The following is a 23,755-nucleotide window of genomic DNA, read 5'->3' on the forward strand; positions in this document are numbered from 1 at the left end:
CCTAAAATAGTAAAAATTTAATTTAATCTTTTAAAAATTATAAAGATAACAATTTAATTTCAGCCCCTAAAACTTTTTTCTCCCTCCATATGAATACCCATACGCTTTGATTTATATAATTTACCAATTTTGGAGTAATAACAAATGGTAATATTACCAATGCCCTCTTCTGCTATCCCATTAGGAAGCCATAAGGATACAACTTACGAAAAATTAGATACAAACTTCAATTGTAACTCAGTTCTATTCTTCAGAGATATATTTATTTCATAATCTTTGTTTATCGAAGATGCAATATATGGATTTTGTTGCTATCAATTATGAATATGATCCAGCCATAAACCTTATCAAAATCATACTAAGTAATGAAACATCTTTTGGGGGACAAAACTGCTGGTCATAAAGCAGCAAACGAAAATGGTAAAACTAATTTTGTTGCTCCTCATGAATGAGGGTTTACAGCAATACTGTGGACAAAAATCAGGGGCTTCATGGTAGCTTCCATCTTTATTCAACCCAGCATATAGCATCTTATGCTTCCCAACCTCGCATAACAGTCGCTCGCGCAACACGGTTAACCCCGAGAGTGAAGGCTCCCATACGGAGGTCGCAGTTGTGCACCTGGCACATTTTTTTAACATCTTTGAATGCTTTGGTCATGTATGTCTTTAGCTCATTGTTCACCTTTTCCTCATCCCACAAGAAGCCTTGAATGTTCTGCAACAAAAAGTAACGACCTTAGACTATTTATGTGCATCTTGTGTGAAGAATGGTAATGGAAATGAGGATTGGCCTGTAACATAGGCACACGAGGTTCGAATACGGTACCTGCACCCACTCGAAGTAACTAACCGTCACTCCACCGGAGTTGGCGTATATGTCGGGAAGGATAATGACCCCTTTCTTCGACAAGATCTGTAGGTAAAGAAGATAATGAAATGAAACTGTTTGCACATTTTTATAGTTGATTGTAGTTCAGAACTTGATAAACAAGCACTAACCTCGTCAGCCTCGGGATCGGTTGGATGATTAGCAGCTTCAATGATGAACTTAGCTTTAATCTCATTTGCATTTTCCCTTCATTAAGATCAAAGGGCAACATTTAGTTTCAAATATCAAAAGAAACAAACCATTTTCTTGATTGCAGAAAAAAGAAACCTGTTGATGATGCCACCAAGTGCTGCTGGTATGAGTATGTCAGAGTCTTCGACCAGAATTGACTCCGGATCTAACGAATCCGCGCCCTCAAATCCTTTGACACCCTTGTTTTCTTTGACATGGTTGAGTAGCCTGGGAATATCAATCCCTTTGCTGTTCTTTATGGCTCCTGTGATATCACTTACAGCAACAATCTTCCCACCCTTTTCATGGATGAGTCTAGCAGCCCAGGAACCGACATTTCCAAAACCCTGAAACCGAATTTACATTCATCAGTTTAAAAACTTATACTTTGAAGTGTATCTCAGTATTTAAGTTTGTGCGGCATAAAAGGTGCACCTGTATTACAATTTTTTTCCCAGAGATGGCCTTTCCATGCTCATTAAGAAGGGCTTCTGTGGCAAAGAGCACTCCTCTTCCTGTAGCTGCATCTCTGCCGAGTGATCCTCCAAGATCCTAATGGAAAAAATTAATAATACAATGTGGAGTTTTGTAGTCTATTTACTCTATGCTTAAAATTTTCATATATACAATGTGAAGTTGAATGCTCTCTCTCTTTTTCCAGATATACTTACAATCGGTTTTCCAGTCACTACAGCAGGTGAATAACCATGGAATTTGGAGTATTCATCTAGCATCCATGCCATTGTCTGTTTAACCAAACAGAAAATGTCATCATTGATTAACAATGAGATACTTGAAGCATATATAAATTGTACCTGTGGACCTGTACCCATATCAGGTGCTGGAACATCAGCGTGGATACCAATCAGGTCATGTATCTTCTGGGTGAAAACTCGAGTAAGCCGTTCTAACTCAGATATGCTTAAGTCTCTTGGATCACATCCTATCCCACCTTTAGCACCACCATATGGGATATTAGCAACTGCAGTCTTCCATGTCATTAGTTGTGCTAAAGCATTCACTTCATCATGTTCAACCTGTACATATCATTCAAAGGATTATCAGAATGACATGTTTCCAAAAGATTTCAAGTAGAATAATGTAGATTACCTCAGGGTGATATCTTATTCCTCCTTTCATGGGACCTCTTGCATTGTCATGTTGAACCCTGAACCCAACAAAAGACGCCAAGGTGCCGTCGTCTTTCGGTATGGTGCATTCAACCTGCAAAATATGTAAAAAAAATAGTGTTTCTGCAGATTAGAATAGAGTAATGGAGAAAAAAAAGGGAGAAATTTAACCACCTTGATTTCCCTGAAAGGGATGAGCAAACTTTTTTCAAGCTTAGAGTCCAAACCAAGAAGCCTGGCTGCTAGCTTAAAGTTTCTGTTGGTTGCTACTAATGCATTCATTGTTGTTCTTAGGATATAACACTTTCTGAAGAGAAACAAAATGGATTCAGAATTCAAAAGATGAAGAAGATAACACAGGCACTCCAAAGCTGTTACAAAAGAACATAAGAGACGTTACCTTTGTAATTGTGAATTACTGAGTATTTTCAGATTGGCATCAACATTTGTTTAAATAAGGTATTTTAAAGTAATTAATGGTGTGGGATTGTGGAGTACTGTAGAGCTGGAGATCTTATCTTTAAATGAGCATTGATTCGTAGCCCAATCATGAGGCAAAAATTGTAGGAAAGATAAAGGTTAAGAATCAAATAAGGTAAGTTTTCCTCAGAGTTTGATTTGAGTTATTTATTAATTTGGTAATACAGGTCATATTAAGGCTGGCGATTAGTTAATTTCTTACCAGGTAGGGCGTAATAGGGAGGTTGGTAGGAGCTTGCCTAAAATGAAAAAAAATTATTTGTTTTTTTTTTAGAATTTTTATAATTTTAAATTAATAAATATAAAATTATACTTTGATCTTTATTTAAAATAACAAAATTTGACTCAATTCTTTAAACATTATAAAGATATAAATTATTAAAATGGTGAAATTATATGCATTTCTTGGAGGCAGCAGTAAGGTTTTTAAGTTGATCGAATACACCATTAGTTTTTGTTCAACTAGTTCAATCGATTGGTCTAGTTTTAATTAAATAAATTGTTAAAAATTTATAAAAATAAAAAGAAAAGACAAAATCGGTTCAACTAATTTCAACATTTTGTTCAAAACTAACCCTTTATCTAGATCAATATGCTATCCGATTTCTAATCTAATCAATTGCCCTGGTTGGATTCTAAAGGTAACATCAAAAACTAAAATATTTATATTTAAGATAAAATATATCATATATCTTATCCGAGTTTTTTATTTTCTTAATGTATTTTTATTTGACAATTGTTTTCACAAATATTTAGACATGACAAGAAAGTATGATGTCCAAAAATATATGAATTTGACAGTAAAAACAATATGTAAAAACAATAGATTTCACGGGGTTGGTGGTGTATGCATTGAATCGATCCATTATTGACGATTCGGAGTTCGGTTGTTTAATTTTGGACTATTTAAAGCTGAATACTTTGTTTCAGCACTGATTCTTGAATTAGGTACATCAGTTGACCAATAAAGTAACTCATTCACTTTCTTGAATTCACTTTCTCGAATAGCCTTATTACATGTCACTCATATTGGATGCTCTACTTTATTGTCTTCGTTTTTAAGAGCATGTTTGGTTGGGGAAATAGAAGGGGAATAGAAATGCATTCCCCCTATTCTCTGGGCCCACCACCAAACAGACGTTTGGTTGGGTGTAATCCTATTATACCCCTATTCCCTTTCGTGTCTATTACTGATATTGGCTGTAATAGCCATTCTGAGTTTGAAGCGGGGAATAGAGATTCCCCATCAATTCCCAATTTTATTTTCCTTTTTTTGCCCTCATCCTCTCCCGACGTTTCCCAATTTTTTCCCTTCCAGATTTCTACTTCTTCTTCTGGTACGGTACGCTTCTTTTCTTCTCACATTTCTTTTCTTTTCTCCATTTTCTTTTCTCCAGATTTCTGCTTCTTCTTCCAAATTTCTTTCCCTGTTTTTCTTTTCTTTTCTTTTCTGTAAAATCGATTTTGATTTTGTTTTGCTTTTGGTTTTGCCTGTGCTCAAATCTGGAATATTTCTTTTCTGTAATGTTTTCATCGCTTTATAGCTTTGTTAATGTACTATATTTCATAATTTTTTTAGAACAAAAGTTCTTTTTTCTGTTGTGTTCTTGAACAGTCCTTTAGGAAAGCTAGTTCAGATCGAGCACGCCTTGACAGCAGTAGGATCGGGTCAAACATCTCTTGGAATCAAAGGTTTCTTTGTTTTCTTTTTAAAAAAGGGTTTGGGGATTTTAGAAGTAGTAAAAAAGTTGATGATGGTTTTGATTTTTATGCTAATAAATGGTTTTAAATTATGGCTGCTAATGGGGTAGTAATTGCTACTGAGAAGAAATTGCCTTCAATCTTGGTTGATGAAACCTCTGTGAGTATATTATTTAGTACCATACATTCACACTTTCTATCTGCATTTGAATTTCTAGATTTTCCTATGTTACAAAAATTCACCTATTACGTCTCTATTCTATTACGTCTCTATTCCAATACAGTGAACCAAACGTACAGTTTCATCAAATGGAAATCCTAGATAATAGAATATGGGTGTATGGAATGAATTTGCTGGCTCCGGTCATAGTATTGTTTCTCTTTAATTGTTGATTTCTATCGTTAAATTTATTTTTTTATTTCTATCGTTAATCAGAAAAAATAGCATACAAATGAAGTTGATTAGCATAATGCACATTTAAGATTATTATTTTTGTAGAATTTTGAAAAATAAACATTTAACATTATTATTTTTATTGCATTAACATTCAAAAGAGAAGAATAAACTACGTCATAAATCATTAATTATTACTTTTTTTTTTGTCACTCAACTATTAATTCATTTAATTTAGTTACTCAATTATTGTCTTTTTTTTGGTCACCTAATTATCATTTTTTTAATTTGATCATTCAACTAATTCCATGAGCTGCCGTTGATGTGACAGTAAAAAGTTTGATTTAATAACAAATTTATCGATTATTTTATTAAAAAGGCATATTTCCTACTTTATTAATAGAAATGGGACACTTTAAACTTTATTTACTGAAATGGGCCAAAAAATTAAAAACGCGTTCACGTAGGCGCATTTTAAGGGGAAATTTTAGAAAAGCGTGTCCCTAGGGGAGCGCTTTTGCCATGTCAGCATAAAACGCGCTAGTGTGGACGCGCTTTGTTGACATGGCAAAAGTGATCCCTCAAGGACACGCTTTAACTAGTGTTTTTTGCCCCAATGGTCACCCCAACGATCATTTAAAAATTTGACCATTAGGGGGTGAATGGTCATGAAAAAAATATATAAACCCCACCTATTTTTTCACACAATATTCTTTAATTTATTCTAAATTTCTTTTTAATTTCTCAAAAAAGCTCTCAAATTTCTCTCTAAATTTCTCAAAGCTCTCTTTCAATCACAATTTCCTTTAAAATTTTTTCTAAATCAGTATTATTTTTTTTATAATTTCTAAAATATTTGATCATGTTAGCAATGGTTGGGGAATTAATTCGTCTCGATCATAAACATATCTCCGTCGAGCAAATGAAAATGGTAAGGGTTAATTTCAATTTTTGAATATTATTTAATATTTTTTTCATTTATGTAATTTTAATTAATATTTATTTTATAATTTTTTATAACAACTGATAGGTTGGATGTTACAATGTTATATTCGTAATATGCCTGGTCCTTCATCACCGTTGATAGAAAATTACTTAAGGGAAGCGGGTTTTTGGCATGTGGCCAATATAGGCCGGGGATGCAAGTTGGACCCGAAACTCATCAGCGCGTTCATAGAGAGGTGGAGACTCGAGATGCACACATTCCATTTTCTATGCGGGGAGTGTACCATCACTTTGGAAGACCTGCAGTTACAATTGGGGTTGCTGATGAATGGGCCCGTACTCACCGGGTTCGCTCAATCTGCTGATTGGGGAGCCGTATGCTACGATATTTTGGGTGCGATTTCAGATAATATTTACAGAGGTTGGATCGAGATAGGCTAGTTATGAGACACATTCCTGGAACCAGTGGATGATTTGACTGAAGTAGAAAGAATACGATATGCTCAGGCATACATCCTTGAGATCATTGGAGGTTATTTGATGCCAGACTTGTCACTGAACCTCGTACATCTAAGGTGGCTGCTGAAACTCGTCAATTTTAGAGCAATTGGCAAACTCAGTTGGGGGTCTACCGTGTTATCGGTATTGTACTGGGAGATGTGTCGAGCGACGCAACCAAGTAAAGCCAAAATTAGAGGTTTCCTATCACTGCTACAATCATAGGCTCAATTTCGCTTTCCATTTTTATGTTATTGAGTGAACTACTCATATACATTCCCACTCTTAATGAGGTAAAATTTATATTAGATTTTACAATTATTACATATATTTAAAATATGATTTTATGCTAAAATTTTATTTAATTAGGTGGAGCTATTCGATGAGTTATATTGGAATACCTACCGCTCTTAAAGATATACGGCTTCTATTAGACCAACGATCGGAAGCGCTTGTAAGTATATATATAAATGAAATATATATACATAACATAATCGTTTCGTATTTAGTATTATGTATTATGTATATAACTAATATTTTTATCACGTTCATATAATTTCAATGGATACCATATGAGGATCTGGCAATTCGGGTAATAATTCCGGATGAATTCCTACAGAATCCGAACATCTGGCATGTTAGGGTTCCATTAATCAACTACACTACTGTCAAGATGCACCAAACAAATAGAGTGTTGCGGTAATTTGGATTCTGACAACCAATTTTCGTGGCACCTGAGGTGCTCGATGAAGAGCACAAAATCAACTTACAACGACCGGATACGCATTGGCCAGTCTTCTGATTAAATTATATCAAAATGTGGGAAAACCGGTATGATCATATACCTACTCGCGAACCGATCATTGTTCTAGAGTTAGCCTGTGAGCCGAATTACAGGCCATGGTTTAAGATCCATGATAAGCCATATTTGCTCTAGGAAGAGCAAAAGTGTCGGCAAATCTGTGTCGAAGGGGAATAGTGAGGCCCTTTAAATCCAATGAGAATGGCTGATGGGGCGGGCCCATCAACAGCACCCACGCAATCGCTGGGCCCAATGCCCACACCACAGCCCTTTCAGATTATGTCTGGTGCGTATCCTAACCCTTTAATGTATCCTAACCCTTATATATTTTCTTTTCCCAATTCTATTCCAGGTTGGAATGCATGGCTCAATGCATCTATTTTCCCGATTACTCTGACTCAACCTACAATATATAGGCTATTATCGTAGAAGGGATCGCACGAGGCACCATTAGTGAGCTTATCTTATTTCCAGTCTCCATCACCTTATAGGATTCAAACACCTACGACGTGGGTGATGCAAACACCTCTACAGTATTTGTTCTATCAAGGTGGGTCATCCTCCCAACACCCACAACCAAAACAACCACAACCCTCACCGAAACAACCATAACCCCTGTCGAAAGCTCAACCAAAAAAGAATCCAGCGCGTAACTGTCAACCACCCGCATGTGGCATTGATTCCAATCGTCACATGTATTAATTTTTTTAATATATTTGTACAAACTATTTTTATATTATTTCATTTAATAAAATAAAAGTTGTTTTGAATATATTTAAACAAATTATTTTTATATTTTATCCTATTTAATAAAATAGGAGTTCTTTAAATATTTTAATAGTCAATTATTTTTATATTTTGTCCTATTTAATAAAATATTTTTTTTTTTTGAACAATGCAATAGAAATAATGCAACATAGTTTTATTTAATCAATTATGAACTATTTCAATTTGGATATATTTGAATTGTATGACCTGGGTTCCTACACCATCCGCACAACTTCTGTTAGTTCGTTCTTTCCTGGATATCCGGTAACAAGGTCGACCTTTTGGTTTGCAACGTAATTCTCTATCCGGTAACAACTTAAATAGAGTAAGCCATATAAACAACCACTTACATTCATCTGAGATCGGTGGGAATACATGTCTCCACACGTTGTACATGTATTCTAATTTGTACACTTCGTCGACATAACTCATGGAATCCAAATGAAGATTCTGACAAGCTGCAATTACATTAACGCATGGATAATGAAGTGCATTAAACCTCCCACAGTAGCAAATCATATTTCTTAAGTGTACACGATATTGCCCACCGATAATACCTTGGTTCGGTCTGTCAAACTCTGTCACACCAAACCACAGGTTGTCACGGTCGTGACACACTGTGTGTATGGTGTTGGCCCGCACATTCGCCTTGTTAATTTCTTACACTACCTTTTGGCACCATACACGGCCTCCTTACATTTGACCTTTATAACTCGTTACTCGCTTTAGAAACAGTACCGCCAAAAGGAAGTATGTCTCTCGCACAATGGAGGTTATCGACAAATGACGTGTTCCTTTTAGAATATAATTTATGAATTTAGCTAAGTTTGAGGTTATATGACCATATCGTAGGCCACCGTCGTATGCTTGTGTCCACTGATCGAAAGGTATGTTACAGAGGTAGTTTGTGCCTTGATTTAATTGACCACAACATCGCTAACATCTCATGAAAATGGTCCTTATTGATCTCATGCCCTGTTAATATAAGTGGATAGTGATAATTACATACCACTCTTCTATTCAAAACAAATTGAATATTACAAATGAAATAATATTAGTAGTGATTAAATACCCATGTTGGTCACTTGTTGTCGTTTAGTGGTAGACCGATATTTCCCGTAGTAGTTGGATGCAACGTGCTTTAGACAATACTGATAGTGTGTGCAATCCCACAGGCTTCCCTGTCGCTCAATTGCGGCTAGTATTCTAGTACCCTGATCCGATATAACGCAGATATTAGGCTAGGGGCAAACATGTCTCCTTAACTTAGAAAGAAAAAATCTCAGTCGTCACATGACTCCCCTAGTGTTATTGCAAACGCAATTGGAAGGATTTTCCTACCACCATCCTGTGCCACAGCTAGCAATAACCGATGGGTATATCTATCATACATAAAGGTACTGTCAATTTGTACCAATGGCTTGTAGTTCACAAATAGGTCTCGGTATTGCTTAAAGCTCCAGAATAGACTCTTGAACACTTGGCATCCACGGAGCAAGTGGCCGTTGTAGTATGCATGACTCGTTTTAAGGTCTGTTACGCAACCTAAGACGTACCTCTCCAACACCTGACACTACTGTCACACCTCATTATATGAAACGTCCCGCCCACTGTGCATCTTATCCAACGCCTTCTACTTAGCTATCGAGGCCTTGCGATAAGAATGCGTGTACTTGAATTGGCTACGAATATTGACGATTAAGATCGACACAGAAGTCTTGAAATTCGCCTTCACCATCGGTAATATTAAGCTCGTTATCATATCTGAATCCATTTTGGGATGATCTTGTGAAACACCGTCAACCCATTAGTACGTTAAATAATGCAACATTAAATAATAACAGTAATATTTAAAAACCCTAAACACCCAGTGATACTGTACCGAAAATGCACATATGTAGACCTTTAAACTTCTTTATCTCTCACAACCCTATCATTTTCTTAACTGAAACCATGATTTTCCATGAACATATACCGTTTCGCGTTGCACACTTGGCCTCAAACTTCTTGAATTTGGATTTAACCACGTGGTAATTAACCTCGTTCATGATGCTATATTATTTTAATGCACCGATAAAACTATCCTTACTGGAAAACTCCTTACCAACTTTCAATTCACATGAATTCAACGACGAACTTGTATGGTTACACATTCTGTGTGGTTGATCTGGAAACTCCAACGTATCATCTATCGGTAGATCAACATTACGTATGTAGGCTGGAGACGAGTACGTCGTGAATCGCGAATCTTCTTCTTCTTATTCATCTGAATCCCTTTCACTTTCTTCAGGTTCAGTTGGAATAGGCTCCGATTCAGAAAATAATGTAACTTTTACACCATCAAGGCCGGGCTCTCTAGGTGGATCCACATTGGACTCATCATTCAACCCACCATTATCTGCAACATATGAGGTCCCCTCGACGGTGGATGTCGTAGGGAGTACATCATTTCTTCTCGTGGACGTTTCATAACGTCCCCAATCAGATGTGGATTGCCAACCACTAGAAGTTGATGTCATTCCCCAGTACGTATTTTCAGCATCGAACATCGACCCACCAATGTGCATGTCCCATCCACTAACGGAGTGTTTTGTAGGGGTCGTGTATTCTATATTGCAACCAAACATGACACTTCCGTGTTTTTTCTCCTACTAATGGAGTGTTGGGCAAAGGTTGTGTATTCCTCTCAAACAAAAATAGATGTTGAAGTCGTAAATGCTTTATCTGGCGATGAAAATTGTACATATAACTCAAGATAGGGTGATCCACTAGCAAGATGAGTCTGCACCATCGCTTCCAAGCTACTACCACATTTGATATCAAATGAGTTATATGTCACGGGATCAATCGAAGCACAAAATCGATACTTAATAGATGAAACTCTCATTGGCGTCATTCTGAAGATTTTGCGCTTAACTCTTTTACGAAGTTCTGTCAAATTTATGTTTTAGTTAAAAATCAGTCGCGCTATGTTCTCCGGTAAAAAAAAACGCCGTTCTCGGTGTCACGAACCTGACCATCATAGTAAATAATGACTCTAATATGTTCACTCATTTTCAACCAAATGATCTGTCGAAAGAAATTCAAAACACAAAATATTATGCAAAAATATAATGATTCGTATAAATATTAATACGATAAACCAACTTATACCTTTTGAACTTATTCAATTTCTATTCTTCTGAACTTCTCTAATTTCTCTTGCTGTAACTTATGCAACATGAGAAAGAAATTTGGCGCATTTATAGCTTAAGGTCAAGCAGGATGTACTGTAGAAAAAGAGCGTCCAGGTGGGAATTTTTTTCAGTACTTTTGTTGACAGTGCATCTTGCTTGAAGCGTTTTTTACCCTATTTTTTCATAACCATCTTCTCAAAATTATTTTTTTTCAAAAACTACTATAGAAAAAAAACATCCATTTGGGAGCTTTTTTTAGTACATTTGGGAGCTTTTTTTAGTACTTTTGCTAACAGTGCATCCTGCTTGAAGCGTTTTTGACCCTATTTTTTTAGAATCATCTTCTCAAATTATTTTTTTAGAAACTACTGTAGAAAAATAGCGTCCAGCTGAGAGCTTTTTTAGTACTTTTGCTGACAGTGCATCTTGCTTGAAGCGTTTTTTACCCTATTTTTTCAGAACCATCTTCTCAAAATTATTTTTTAGAAATTACTGTAGAAAAATAGCATCCAGCTGGGAGCTTTTTTCAATACTTTTGCTGAGTGAACAAAAAATAAAATAAAATCCATCTTGTCAAAATAATTTTGTTAGAACTCATCCCTAAAACTATTACAAAAATCTTAAAACCCTAAACAGAAATTTATTTTTAAAAATTCCTAAACCTTAATTTATTTTTTAAAAACAATAAACCCTAATTTAATTTATTTTTTTAAAAACCATAAACCTTAATTTATTTGCTCCAAAACCATAAACTTAAATAAATAAAATCCTAATTTATTTTAACAAAAACCATAACCCTAAAGCCCTAAACACCTAAACCATAAGCCCTAAACATGCAAATAACTCACCCTAGAAAAAACACGGGATAAAGCGCGTCCTTGGGGGAGCGCTTTTGTCATGTCAGCAAAGCGCATCTACGTCAACACGTTTTATACTGACATGGCAAAAACGCTCTCTCAGGGACACGCTTTTGTGAAATTTTCCCTTGAAACGCGCGTATGTGGACGCGTTTTTGGTTTTTTGGCCCATTCCGGTAAATAAAGTTTAAAGTGGCTCATTTCTGTAAATAATGTAGGAAATTGGTCTTTTTTTTAGTAAAATAGTCAAATTTATCCTTCAATTTCTATATATTGTATTGATTTAGTCAAAAATTTTAAAAGTTAACTCTTAAATGCGCTTAAAAGATGAGGAAAAAACATACATCAGGATTTAGTGGATATTATATTGAAGCTAGCAGATGGAGGGTGAAGGGTAGAATCTTACCTGTTGAATGCTTTTGTGAGAACTAAAGAATAAAACAAAAAGGATCTTGAAAATGGCCTCAACGGGAGCTCAGTAGTTTGAATTTTGAACGGTGGAGCTACATAATCATATCTAATACCATTGTAAATTGGGTTCAAATAGAAAAAAAAAAAGGGGGATATTTTTTTGAGAAACGTGAAGGAAGAGGTAGAGGTGGAGGGTACAATGGTAGTGGAAGTAGGAGTAATGAAAGAGTAAGGTAAATTTTGTGGATCAAGTTGAAATAATTTATGAACTTTGAGAGTTAATATTTTAAAATTATAACTAAATCGATATAATATTTAAAAAGTTAGAGGATAAATTTGTTATTAGATTGCTTAGTTGAGTGACAGAAAAAAGGGGCAATAGTTAGGTGACCAAATTAAAAGAATTGATAGTTAAGTGGCTAAAAAAGAAATAGAGGCAATAATCAGGTGACTTGTGCTGTAGTTTACCCAAAAAACTTTTACCAGACTCGATTTTAGTTTCATAATTTCTTATATTTTCGACTGTTTTTTTTTTTGGTTTTGTTTGTGCTAGGGAACATGCTTAATAACATTAAAATGAATTATTCAAAATTAATATATAACTAAATTAAATTTCAAATATTCAGTATGTATTTGTATAAAATTTTAAAAATAAATAAAAGAGAAAAGAGAAAATATAATATAATTATCATTGATAACAATTTTATAAAAATAAACTTACATAGTGAATCAGATTTTAGCTTAATAACAATGTTAAAGCCTTTTAAGTGTTTTAGATCACATGTTTGAAATTCACTCCGTATAAAACATGTATGAGTTTTTAGTTCATATTTATTTCAATTTATGTTCCACTAAATGTGAGTTCTTTTTAGATTTATTTTAGTTTAAGTTTGAATGTATTATGATTATAAGTTTAATCGAGTTCTATAATAATTAATTCGGATTATACTTATTCGGATGACTCCATGTAATTACAATTATGAATATACTTGTAACTACAAAAAGATACATATATGGATTGAAAAATACACTATGTTTAAGGTATGATTATATTAAAATATAATAAAAATTATAATATAATTAATTAATTAAAATATTTTTATAACTAATTAGACTTTTATTATTTTTAATTAAAAATTATGGCATATAAGAATTTAATATAACAATAATAAATAGAATAATAAATAATTAATAAATGATAAAATTATTCTTTATTTAAAAATTGTCTAATAAATAAAACCTTATGGGTTAGCGATCAAACTTTAGGTGTAAGAGGATGCTTTTCAAACCATAAAGGGGTTCAATGAACTTTTTATCATATTTGAATACTTTTTCCTATTGGATATTTATATAGCTCTAAAAAGTAAGTTTTTATTTTTTTGAGCAAATTATATTAGTAATCACTCAATTATTAGTAATTTTTTCTATTATTCAACTATTAAAATTTTCTTTAGTCATCAACCGTTAAATGACTAATCATGGTAAATTTTAAAATTGTCATAATTATAAATTTAACACTCAACGTCTATACATTATGTCAATTTGATTTTAAATTTTTAAAAAATTAGGTTCAACATTTACACGTTACCTTATTTTATTCTCTTTTTTTTTTTCACATGAAAACAAGGTGTAAATTAGAAATAAAAATAAATGGTTTATTTTAAACTAGAAAATCTACAAATATGGTGTTTTCTTTATACTTCAAATGGTTAAAAACTTAATTGATATCAAAGCTTAAAATTTTTTTGAACTTATTAGACTTAAAATTGGATTAAATTAGTGGAGTCAATACTATTTATTTCCAATGGATTGGATAGATACTTTTTAAAATTTGGGTTGTTTTGTTTGTTTGTTGTTCTTTGGTTTTTCATGGAGTCAAGGACAACATTGCAAAAGGATAAAGTGGTAACACTCTAATCGCTCTTAATTACCGACGAAATTCATAATTTTATATCGGTTTTGGTAATTGGTAATGTGATGAGTTCATTCACAAGTTTGTTCAAACTTCCAGATCACGAAATTGTTCAACTTATCCACTTGGATTCAACTAAGCTTATTGCCATTCCAACTTCGAAGTTGATGATTTCAAAGGTACTTTTATTTTTTTTAACCGTGGGTTAATGGAACAAGTGACGAGGCTCTCTATTTTCTTTAAAGATTACAATAACAATAATGAGAATAACAAGAGCAACTCGACTAAATTGAACTTGAACAATTCAAGCACAAATCTTAAGAAATCAATGATGAGTGAACCGATGAAGCTCAAGTCCTCTCAACCGTTGGCTTTCTATCCAACAATGGAGGACCGGAGAATCAAGAGAAAAAAAAATGAAAATTATGATATTGTATTTTAGAGTGTTTCCATTTTGTTATATTTTCAATCGAATTTAGTTGATAACTTTTTTGAACTTTTTAAGTAAAAGAGTTATAGAAAAAAGAAAGCAAAATTTTAGAAAGATCAAATTACACAATATGTAAAACATCGAAAGTTAAATTTTTTAGAATCAAAATTAAATTGACTTAATGTATAAATCTTGAAGGTTAAAATTGTTATTATATTTATTTGGAAAGTTGTCATATCATTTTTTTTCATTAGTCAATTCAACGGTAACGGATAAAAAAGAGGACAAATTTAAATAATTAAGTGATATTTTGTAAATTTTTATAAATTAGTGATAAAAAGAAACAGTGATGGATGATTGATATGGTTTTGCTTTTTATTTTGTTTAATCAGGCCCTATCATCCTTGTTGCTTGAATTCCATCACGTGTCCTTTAGACTTTCACTTTGATGTTCTCCCTTCGAATATGCACGATGGGGTGTGTATCCCTTTCATGATATTTACTTTTTTTAACGTAGAAAAACATTCGGTGCTCCACCATGGAAGATAGATAAATAATTTGCTTATATTATCAAGAACACCAAAAACATTTTAAAGTTAAATAAAAAATGTTATTTTTAAAATAATTTTTAATATAAAAATTTGTTGAAATAATCCATCAAAGGAATATGCCAAAGGAATCATGAAAAACAAAAATATAAAAAACCCGTTGAAATAAACTAAAAGAAAGGTATTTATAGCTTAAAAAAAGAGAGACTAAATTAGCAAAAAAAAATACTGTTTTTTTTAAAAAAATTTAGGGAAATAGGTTGAATTTGGAGAGAGTGTGTGAAAGTGCACCCAGTTAGACGCGTTTTCTGCACAATTAGACGAGTTTTCCAAGAAAAGCACGTCCAGTCAAACATGTTTTTCCTTTAAGCCGTATTTTCTAACCTTTTAATATAATCAATTTTTTGTTAGATAGTTAAATATTAATGGTTTTGTCCTTAGTTTCAGGTTTGATTCCTCTCCTATTCACATTTGTATTTTTTTTTATTTCATGTTGTTTTAAACTTTTTATTATTTTTAATTAATACTTTTAACATACTAGCTCATTTGATTAGATGATTAAATAATAATTTCATCATCGAGTCCTAAGTTTAATTCCTCTTCTAAACACAACTGTAATTTTTATTATATGTTTCAAGTCTTTTTTAAATTAATAAATATATTGTTTTTAAATTTTTTATTTTTAATTCATCTTTTTAATTAATAATTTTTTATTTATAAAATTAAATAATAATTATATAATTATATAATAAAAATATATTATATATATCATTATGTTAAAAATATTTGAAATCAATAACTCCTTTATATATAATATAAACATCAACTAATTTTTTATATATTTTTCTTTATATATAATATTTATTCTCTCCACGTACATTGTGAGTACAATAATTTCTAATATTATAAAATGAAATAATTATTTCAAATATAATTATGATTTTTATATGTAAAATATTTTAAATATAACTGTTTTTTCATCTACATTGTGAGTATGATATTTCAAATATTTTTAAATGTGAAATATTTCAATTAATTATTTCAAATATCATTATGTTTATATGTGAAATATTTCAAATACACATACAAAAATATATAATACTAAAATTTACTACACACATAATATGGATTGAAAAATAAATATTACACATATAAAAATTAAATTTACTAAAAATAATGATATTTATAATAATTATTTGATGTTATAAATAAAAGAATTATTAATTAAAAATAAAAAAATTGAAAACAATACATTTATTAATTAAAAAAAGCTTAAAATAACATGAAATAAAAATTACAAATGTGTTTAGAAAAGGAATTGGACAATATTACACATATAAAAAATAAATTTACTAAAAATAATGATATTTATAATAATTATTCGATTTTATAAATAAAAGAGTTATTAATTAAAAGTAAAAAAAATTGAAAACAATATATTTATTAATTAAAAAAAAGCTTAAAACAATATGAAATAAAAATTACAAATGTGTTTAGAAAATGAATTGGACCTAAGATTCAAGAATGAAATCATAATTATTTAACCATTTAACTAAGGGAGCTAAAATATTTAAAATATTAATTAAAAATAATAAAAAGCTTAAAACAAGCTGAAATACAAAATACAAAAGTGAGTGAAAGAGGAATTGAACCCAAGATTCAAAAATAAAACCACTAACATTTAATTATCTGACCAAAGAAATTAGTTATATTAAAAAAGTTAGAAAATGCGACTTAATAAAAAAACTTGTTCAGCTAGGTGAGGTTTCATGTCAACTTTGCAGAAAATGCGTCCAGTTGGACGCACTTTTATACACTCTCTTTAAAACCAACCTATTTTCCTAAATTTAAAGAAAAAATTTATTTTGTCAAATATTTTTTTCGACAATTTTTTTTGCTAATTTAGCAAATAAAAAAAACAAAAAAAAGTAAAAAGAGATAATGATAAATAAATAATTTAATTAATTAAGCTTTAAAATTTTATATTAAAATCAAGAAACTGAAACTTTAATAAGTATTTAATAGAAGTTATTAAGAAATGCAATGCTTGCTACCTAACAAACCATGAAGACAAGAAAGTATAACTTTAGGAATCAATTTCATATAGACAATATTAGATTAATCCAATTAAAAACCTTATATTTAATACCTATTACCTATTATACCCTTAATGCCCTTACATCACAATCTTTTCCCTTCGCTTACTTGTGATCAAACCTAGCCTTCTCAATTCTCAATTTCAAGCAATTTCACATCTAATGTAAAATATGAAAATGCTTTTCTTTTTGGTTAAGGAAATGTCCATTTTGACCCTATTTACTTCATAAGATTCTTTTAGAAACTGATTTTATATGGTAATGACATAATGATAAATTTAGTCCCTAACATTGATCTCTTTAGTTACTTTTGGTCCTAATTCTTTTTTTATCACTTTGATACTCGACTTTCAAAATTTAATTGCACTAATGCAATAATCTACATGACAATCTATATATACGAAGACTTGAAATAATTTTAATTTTTATGAAATACACTGAACAAATGACCACAGTATTATTACAATCAATTTTTCATCTACAGAAAAATTATTTAACTAAAAATGTGAAAGTAAAAAGCCAAAGTGATTTGAAAAGTAATTAGGGTTAGAGACCCAAAACAAAATAAAAGTTAAGGACTATTATGACTGTATTAATATAATTTATACCCAAAAACTGCCATTTATCAATTAATATATAATTTGTCTACAAATACAATTTGCAAAGTTACAAAGTCATTCTCTACTTAAACCGTTTACAAATTTGCATCTGAAAAAAAAAAGGAAATAGAAATACAATTCTCTACTTTTGCAATTTACAAACAAAATTGAAAAAGTAAAATGCATAGAATTGGTAATGTAGTTGGTGATTGCTGACTTGTGAGCCATTATTGACCTTGTAAAATTATTCATTAATCCCAGTACCAAATCCTCAATGCCTTTGGGGAGAAAAATTCAATCTCCAGCCACCAGCAACGTGGTTTCCACATGGATATGATTTTTGACATAATAAAATATTGCACAGTTTGCCTTCATAGAATGAATATTTCTCCCATTTCTTCTTTCCCTTGCTTTTGTTCTTATTAAATCCAATCTATATTATCTGTTATCACAGTAAGCAAAGGAAAAAAAAAGAGAGAAAAAAAAGTTTGGGGTTGTTAGAATCTTCTTTAATTCTTTGTCTATTGAAGGCAACCCAAGGCAGAGATTGTTTTTCCCCATTGGGACTGAAACTAAAAGAAAGAGAGGCGAAATGTGTCCTATGAGGTTCTTGTTGGTGTTTTTCTCGGCCATTATAGCAGGGTATTTCGCATGGAGGACGGTACGTTCATCATCTGATATCGACGGCCAAGCTTCTGAGGATTCCGAGAAGATTATTGTAAAAGATAAGCAAGAATTCAGTTTCAAAAGGGTATGAAATATTTTCTTTCTTTTCCAGGAATGTTTCCTTTTTTTTTCTGGGTTTCTGTTATTCTTGTTTGGGTTTTATTTCTTCTTGTTTCTAACATTCATATTCCTGAATTTCAGATGGTTCAGAATGGATTCTGGGTATTTGTGGATATGGCTAGTGGGAAGTATTTGTGGAGGAATTTCAAGGAACTGAAGAATGATAAAAAAATGAAGAACTCTTAACAGTTTTAACATATTGTACAAGTATGTTGAACTAGTTTTTCCTTTTTCTTTTTATTGTATCAATAATTGTACCATAAGAACATGTGAATCCTTTCTTGTTCTTCTCAGACAGAGGGAACTTGAAATATAAAGATATGAAATCTTCACTTTTTCTAGATCTATACAATGTTATGATTGTGAATTCAATTTATTCAAGTAGAATCTTTGCTAGAACATAACTGAATCCCCAGTGAAATTGTTTCTTGAATTGTTAAAAATGAAATTCATTTTCATGGCTGCTAAAAAAATACATAATAAAATTGAAGAACTGGGGTTATTTTGCTGTCAGCAAAGCTCTTGCATAACCTTTAGATATTTGGAACTGCTCACTCATGCCAAAATGTGCCATGAGAAGCCAAACATGAGTCAGAAGCTCACCACCTCGTCTCAGCTGTTGGCAATGCTGACTCCCCCTGCTGTGACTAGCAGCATAGGTTAATATCTCCAACCAGATATCTCTAATCATATCCCACTTAACTTTCTTGTTGGTGACTCCGTTTAGTGCTGATGCTAGCCGGCATGCATCGAACAACACAGACTTGCTGCTATCCCCCTTCACTTTCCCAGGCAGAACATCAATGTTTTCTCGAAGCAACATTCTGCAAATTGCAATCATTTGGTACATTGTTGGTTCTTCCAAGAACATCATGGCTTGATCCAATGACTTCCAACATGTACTTGTGTTGCTTTCCTCTTCTTGCATTTCTAACTCACCGTCAATGGCTTGAAGAAACATTTTGTTACATGTAATCCTGTGTTTTGCCTTTGTTCTTGAAAGGGTTAATCTTTCTTTGAAGAACCTCTTGGCTTCAGCCTGAGTGTCCCGGAACCTGATAAGTCCAATCCCAATTGGCAACAGGAAAGGAAAAGTGACCAGCAGACAGAACATATAATTTGAGATGCAATAGCTCACTTCACGGGATGATTGAATATCGCTTGTTATGGTACTCAGCTCTCCCTCTGAGAAGTAGCAGAGCTCTGTGGCAATGTGCCAAATAAGGATACTGTGATCAAATTCGACATTGATACTCCACTCAAGGCTAAGGCGAGTTTGCCGCTTATACATTTGAAGTATGTTGCTTCCCCTTTGGCTGCACAAATCCCTGAAATTGCCATCATCTTGTTTCTCCTTAAACTGATTAAATTTCTCTTTGACATGCTTGAAAATCAGCCTTTTGAGATCATCATCAACTTCTGCATAAGTTTCAGGTGGCCATTTCTCCACTACCCTTTTCAGGAGTCTGAAGGAAGGCTTTTCCTTGAGGAAACTTCCAAGTAGACTTGACTGTGGCACCCGACTCGACCACCTTTTCCTTACTGGTTGTAAAGAATGGATGAGTTTGAGACATGATGTTTTGTTGTGCTTGATCAACCAATGATTGGTTTGGTCTGAGAAAAGTAGTACCAGTGCTGCATATATCTCCAGAAAAAAAGCTACAACAAGGAGAAGAAAAGTAATGAATATGTCTACTTTTTTATACTTCATGTCCTCAAAAGAGAAAACCAGCAACACCAGGAAAGTGAGACAGAAAGTAGTGATGCGGCGAATCAAACCCATAGGAGTATAAATGACAGCTGCTTTTGTGTATAGCTTGTCATACATGAACCCTAGTTCAATAGCAACCACATCAAAAGCATCTTTACCAGACATTTTCTGGAACAAAGATTGGCTCTTCTCCCTGTCTTTGAAGCTTAGAATGAGATCTGCAAACAGGCACTTGAATGTTTGAAACAACACATGAGCTTTGATTATGTTTTGGTCATCAGGAGTGGTTCCTTGAGGGGCAGCTACATCCAATTCTTGCTGAACATCCTTAACCTCCTCAATTTCCATAAAGAAACCTTCAGCTTGTTTCTGCCTGTATTCATTCATCAACTTGGAATAGTTTGGACCAGGATCTGGAGAAGTCAGCATTGAGTCTCGAAGTTCATCACTGCTTGCTTTCCAAAGAGTCCAAGTCCTCTCTCCGTACTTAATTGATCCCACCACAATCATCGGAATGCTTAGCAGCGAAAGACGGCTATCTGACCAGGCCATCAAGAAGATGTATCCAGTCACAACTGTCTGTATTATCAGTCCAAAACAGTGCCTTAACCACAACTGATTGTCTTCCAAGGCATAAGCTGTAATGGTATCGGGGCCACCCAAGTGCAGCAGTAAAAAAGGCGCCCAAAATGCTGTAAGTTTAGTGTTTATGTCAACATCACCTCTTTCATCATATATATCTCCCAGGTTATTTGTTAGTATGCCAAGTGCAATGGTTGCAACAGAGTCAGCCAGCAAGTAGGAACACCAAACAATGGCTCTAATCTTTACTTTAGGAATGTATTTCCTTTGGCTGCCTAATACGATGAGAATTATTTGGACAAGAAGGCTCGTTACAACCATTGCTCGAAGCTCCCATTCTTTCCATAACTTCATTAGCTTTGGGGTAAAAACCTCCATTGTCCCCCTCCCCCTCCTCATTGTAATCAAGCCAGTAATAACTGAATAAGCATAAACAGAAAGTTAAGTTTGACAATTGTTTACATAACCTCTTCATTAAATCACAATTGGTAAGAAAATCTTTTTTTTCTCTCTCTCTCTCTCTCTCTCTCTCTCTCTCTCTTTATATATATATGTTGTTTTGTAAACCCAGGGTATCCCCAATCCGTATTGGACTTAAGTCTAATAATCCTTGTCAGGCTGGAAGTGTTTAAAGTAAAGCCTTCCCAACAAGTGTGTTTCTTGGGGATTGAGCTTGTGTTCTCACCTTTACAAGGGAGAGATTGCTTCCAACTTGACCAACAGCTTGTTGGTTCAATCTTTATCTTTAGTCTTTTGAACTAAAATATCTAGAAATCAATTATATGATCATTTAAAGGTTCCTAACATTGCATTCTGAAAACGTTGTACTAAATGTATATGCCAATAACTTGTTATCTCCCATGCTACAGATTTTCTTATTTTTCTTACAATGTGATGATTATCTCAACATAAACAGAAGACACTACATTTGAAACATCATTATAAAAGAAGCAGCAGAAAGCAGTTACTTACCAGCGGTAATCATTGGAAATACTAATGCTGTTCCTCTTCCTGATACCTCTTGTCAGACAAGGTATTTTGAGTTGCTCTTTAAACTACATTTTTAGACCTTCAGAAGGTTTTAATAGTTTCATTACTTTGAATGGAACTTTACATTACTTAATCTACAAAGTGTATTGCTTGTGCTTGACAGTTGATTAATGAGAGTGAGGGCTAAGTTAAATCAGATTCTTTGTTTCTAATGGGGGATAAACTGCAAGGAAAAGAAAGGGTTCCTTTCTTTAACTGAGGAACTATTAAGTTCCTTATATTGATCCAAAGGAAAGGATCTTGACATTTAAAGGGTTGAGTTTTAATAAACTGAATTCAATGCCATTACCCGTGGATAAATGCTCATGAAGGATTAATATGTTTTTAATGTTTCATTGAATCTGTGTGATGAAACCGTGTTTTAGTTCGTGGCATTGATTGGTGAATCAAAGATATATCAGGTTAAACATATTTATAGCCCACCTTCCTAAGAAAATAGAATAGAAAGCATAAAATTTTAGAAAGTCTAGATTGGTTTTAAACTAAATTTGAATAAAACTGAAATCACATTTCCTGACATACAGTCTCCATAAAAGAACCATTGGCTATTTGAATTAGCCAGCAATCATACATGGTTAAAGTTGCAAACTGTGGAATTAAAATGAAAATTCTAACATTTGCTTCAATTTTGTGAGCCACCCTTGATGCTTGATCTATCCGACAACGGCTTTTTAAGACCTGGTTAACTGATTTGTGACACAATCCAAGTGAGTCGAGGATTCACATGCTGGACAGTAGTAAAACCAGTGCCCTGGATTTCTTTCCTTCTTACAAGCTTCACAATAGCTTTTCTCGAAATAACTTTGTTCAAGGGAATCATAGGTAAGCCTGAGGGGATGCTTATCGTAGTCGTACGAAACAGTTTGTGGCAGCAACATGCAGCTGACATGCAAATTGAAGTTGCAATCGTAGCATCTGTAACTAATAGAATGGCCAAAACCACCACATCCAGAACATCTAAACTCATAATTGTAAGACAATGGCATCATTAGAAGATTGAGGGGATGTGCATGAGATTCATGGTTAACAATGATTGGTAAGAATTCACCTTCCATGTTGGTTTGAAACAGGCAATCATGACAACCATCCGAGAACTCTTTGCTTTTATATTCACATATTTTGCAGTTACTCTTTTTTGGGAACAGATATTCAGGTTCAGTTACCCTTAGATATTTAGGGCAGTTTTTCCCGACTTGTTCCAAGTTACCAGGATGCTCTCCACAGTCTTTATGGAATATGTATTCATCACATCCAAGAAAACATTGATAGTTCGGACCTGAAATGGTTTTCTGACAGCGACTGCACTCCACTTTAGATTCAGCAGTTAGCTTATTTTTGAATATTAAGGGATGCAAGTGCCTGTAAGATCTTTTTCTGACCTTATCCAACTCATCTGAAACAAAATTTTCAGCATCAAAGGTTGGCTTTGTGGGATCAACAATGAGCCTTGGAACTCCTTCAATGTTGAAATCATTGCTTCCATCTTTTGGCAGGCACTGAATTATCACCAGAAAAGCACCTGCAGACTTGGCCTGTTTCTTTAAATTATCCAAGTGTTCTTTTTGAGAGAGTGGTATGCTGATGATCACCCCGAGCTTCAACTCTTTCAGTTGGATTGAAGCAATTGAAAGAGCAATCTTGAAGGATATGTTGTCGAGACATTCAGAGTTTTGGAGAACTAGGGTGATTTCATCTTGGTCAATGACAGGGTATTTCAGGTGTTTGGCAAGCTCGTAGGCTACTGTTTTCCTTGTCTGGCCTTTCACTGCTAGGATTATTGGGGCATCCAGTTGTTCAACCTCTTGTTTTTCCATTTT

The 23,755-nt window shown here is 33.1% G+C and overlaps 3 protein-coding genes across 4 annotated transcripts; 1 reads left to right on the plus strand and 2 right to left on the minus strand.

Moving 5' to 3' along the window:
* Positions 1-344: 344 nt before the first annotated feature.
* Positions 345-2,666, minus strand: LOC107933829 (glutamate dehydrogenase 1). 2 transcript variants are annotated; one of them, XM_016866122.2, is made up of 10 exons: positions 2,593-2,666; positions 2,367-2,499; positions 2,173-2,286; positions 1,878-2,099; positions 1,734-1,808; positions 1,498-1,614; positions 1,159-1,409; positions 1,002-1,077; positions 829-915; positions 345-717 (listed from the first exon to the last, which is right to left on the minus strand). In XM_016866122.2, the coding sequence occupies exons 2-10, from the start codon at positions 2,472-2,474 to the stop codon at positions 532-534; spliced, it is 1,236 nt and encodes a 411-aa protein (XP_016721611.1). In that variant the 5' UTR covers positions 2,475-2,499; positions 2,593-2,666; the 3' UTR covers positions 345-531. The 2 variants fall into 2 exon arrangements, with proteins under 2 accessions (XP_016721611.1, XP_040960551.1); XM_041104617.1 differs by lacking the exon at positions 2,593-2,666 and having other exon boundaries at positions 2,367-2,572.
* Positions 2,667-17,919: 15,253 nt separating this feature from the next.
* LOC107933824 (uncharacterized) lies at positions 17,920-18,936 on the plus strand. Its single transcript, XM_016866115.2, has 2 exons — positions 17,920-18,560; positions 18,677-18,936. The coding sequence occupies exons 1-2, from the start codon at positions 18,402-18,404 to the stop codon at positions 18,779-18,781; spliced, it is 264 nt and encodes an 87-aa protein (XP_016721604.1). The 5' UTR covers positions 17,920-18,401; the 3' UTR covers positions 18,782-18,936.
* Positions 18,836-22,069, minus strand: LOC107933823 (uncharacterized). Its single transcript, XM_041104618.1, has 2 exons — positions 21,861-22,069; positions 18,836-21,307 (listed from the first exon to the last, which is right to left on the minus strand). The coding sequence occupies exons 1-2, from the start codon at positions 21,871-21,873 to the stop codon at positions 19,095-19,097; spliced, it is 2,226 nt and encodes a 741-aa protein (XP_040960552.1). The 5' UTR covers positions 21,874-22,069; the 3' UTR covers positions 18,836-19,094.
* Between the last annotated feature and the right edge of the window lie 1,686 nt (positions 22,070-23,755).

Source organism: Gossypium hirsutum, chromosome D11 (genome assembly GCF_007990345.1).
Source record: "Gossypium hirsutum isolate 1008001.06 chromosome D11, Gossypium_hirsutum_v2.1, whole genome shotgun sequence".
Taxonomy (NCBI): domain Eukaryota; kingdom Viridiplantae; phylum Streptophyta; class Magnoliopsida; order Malvales; family Malvaceae; genus Gossypium; species Gossypium hirsutum.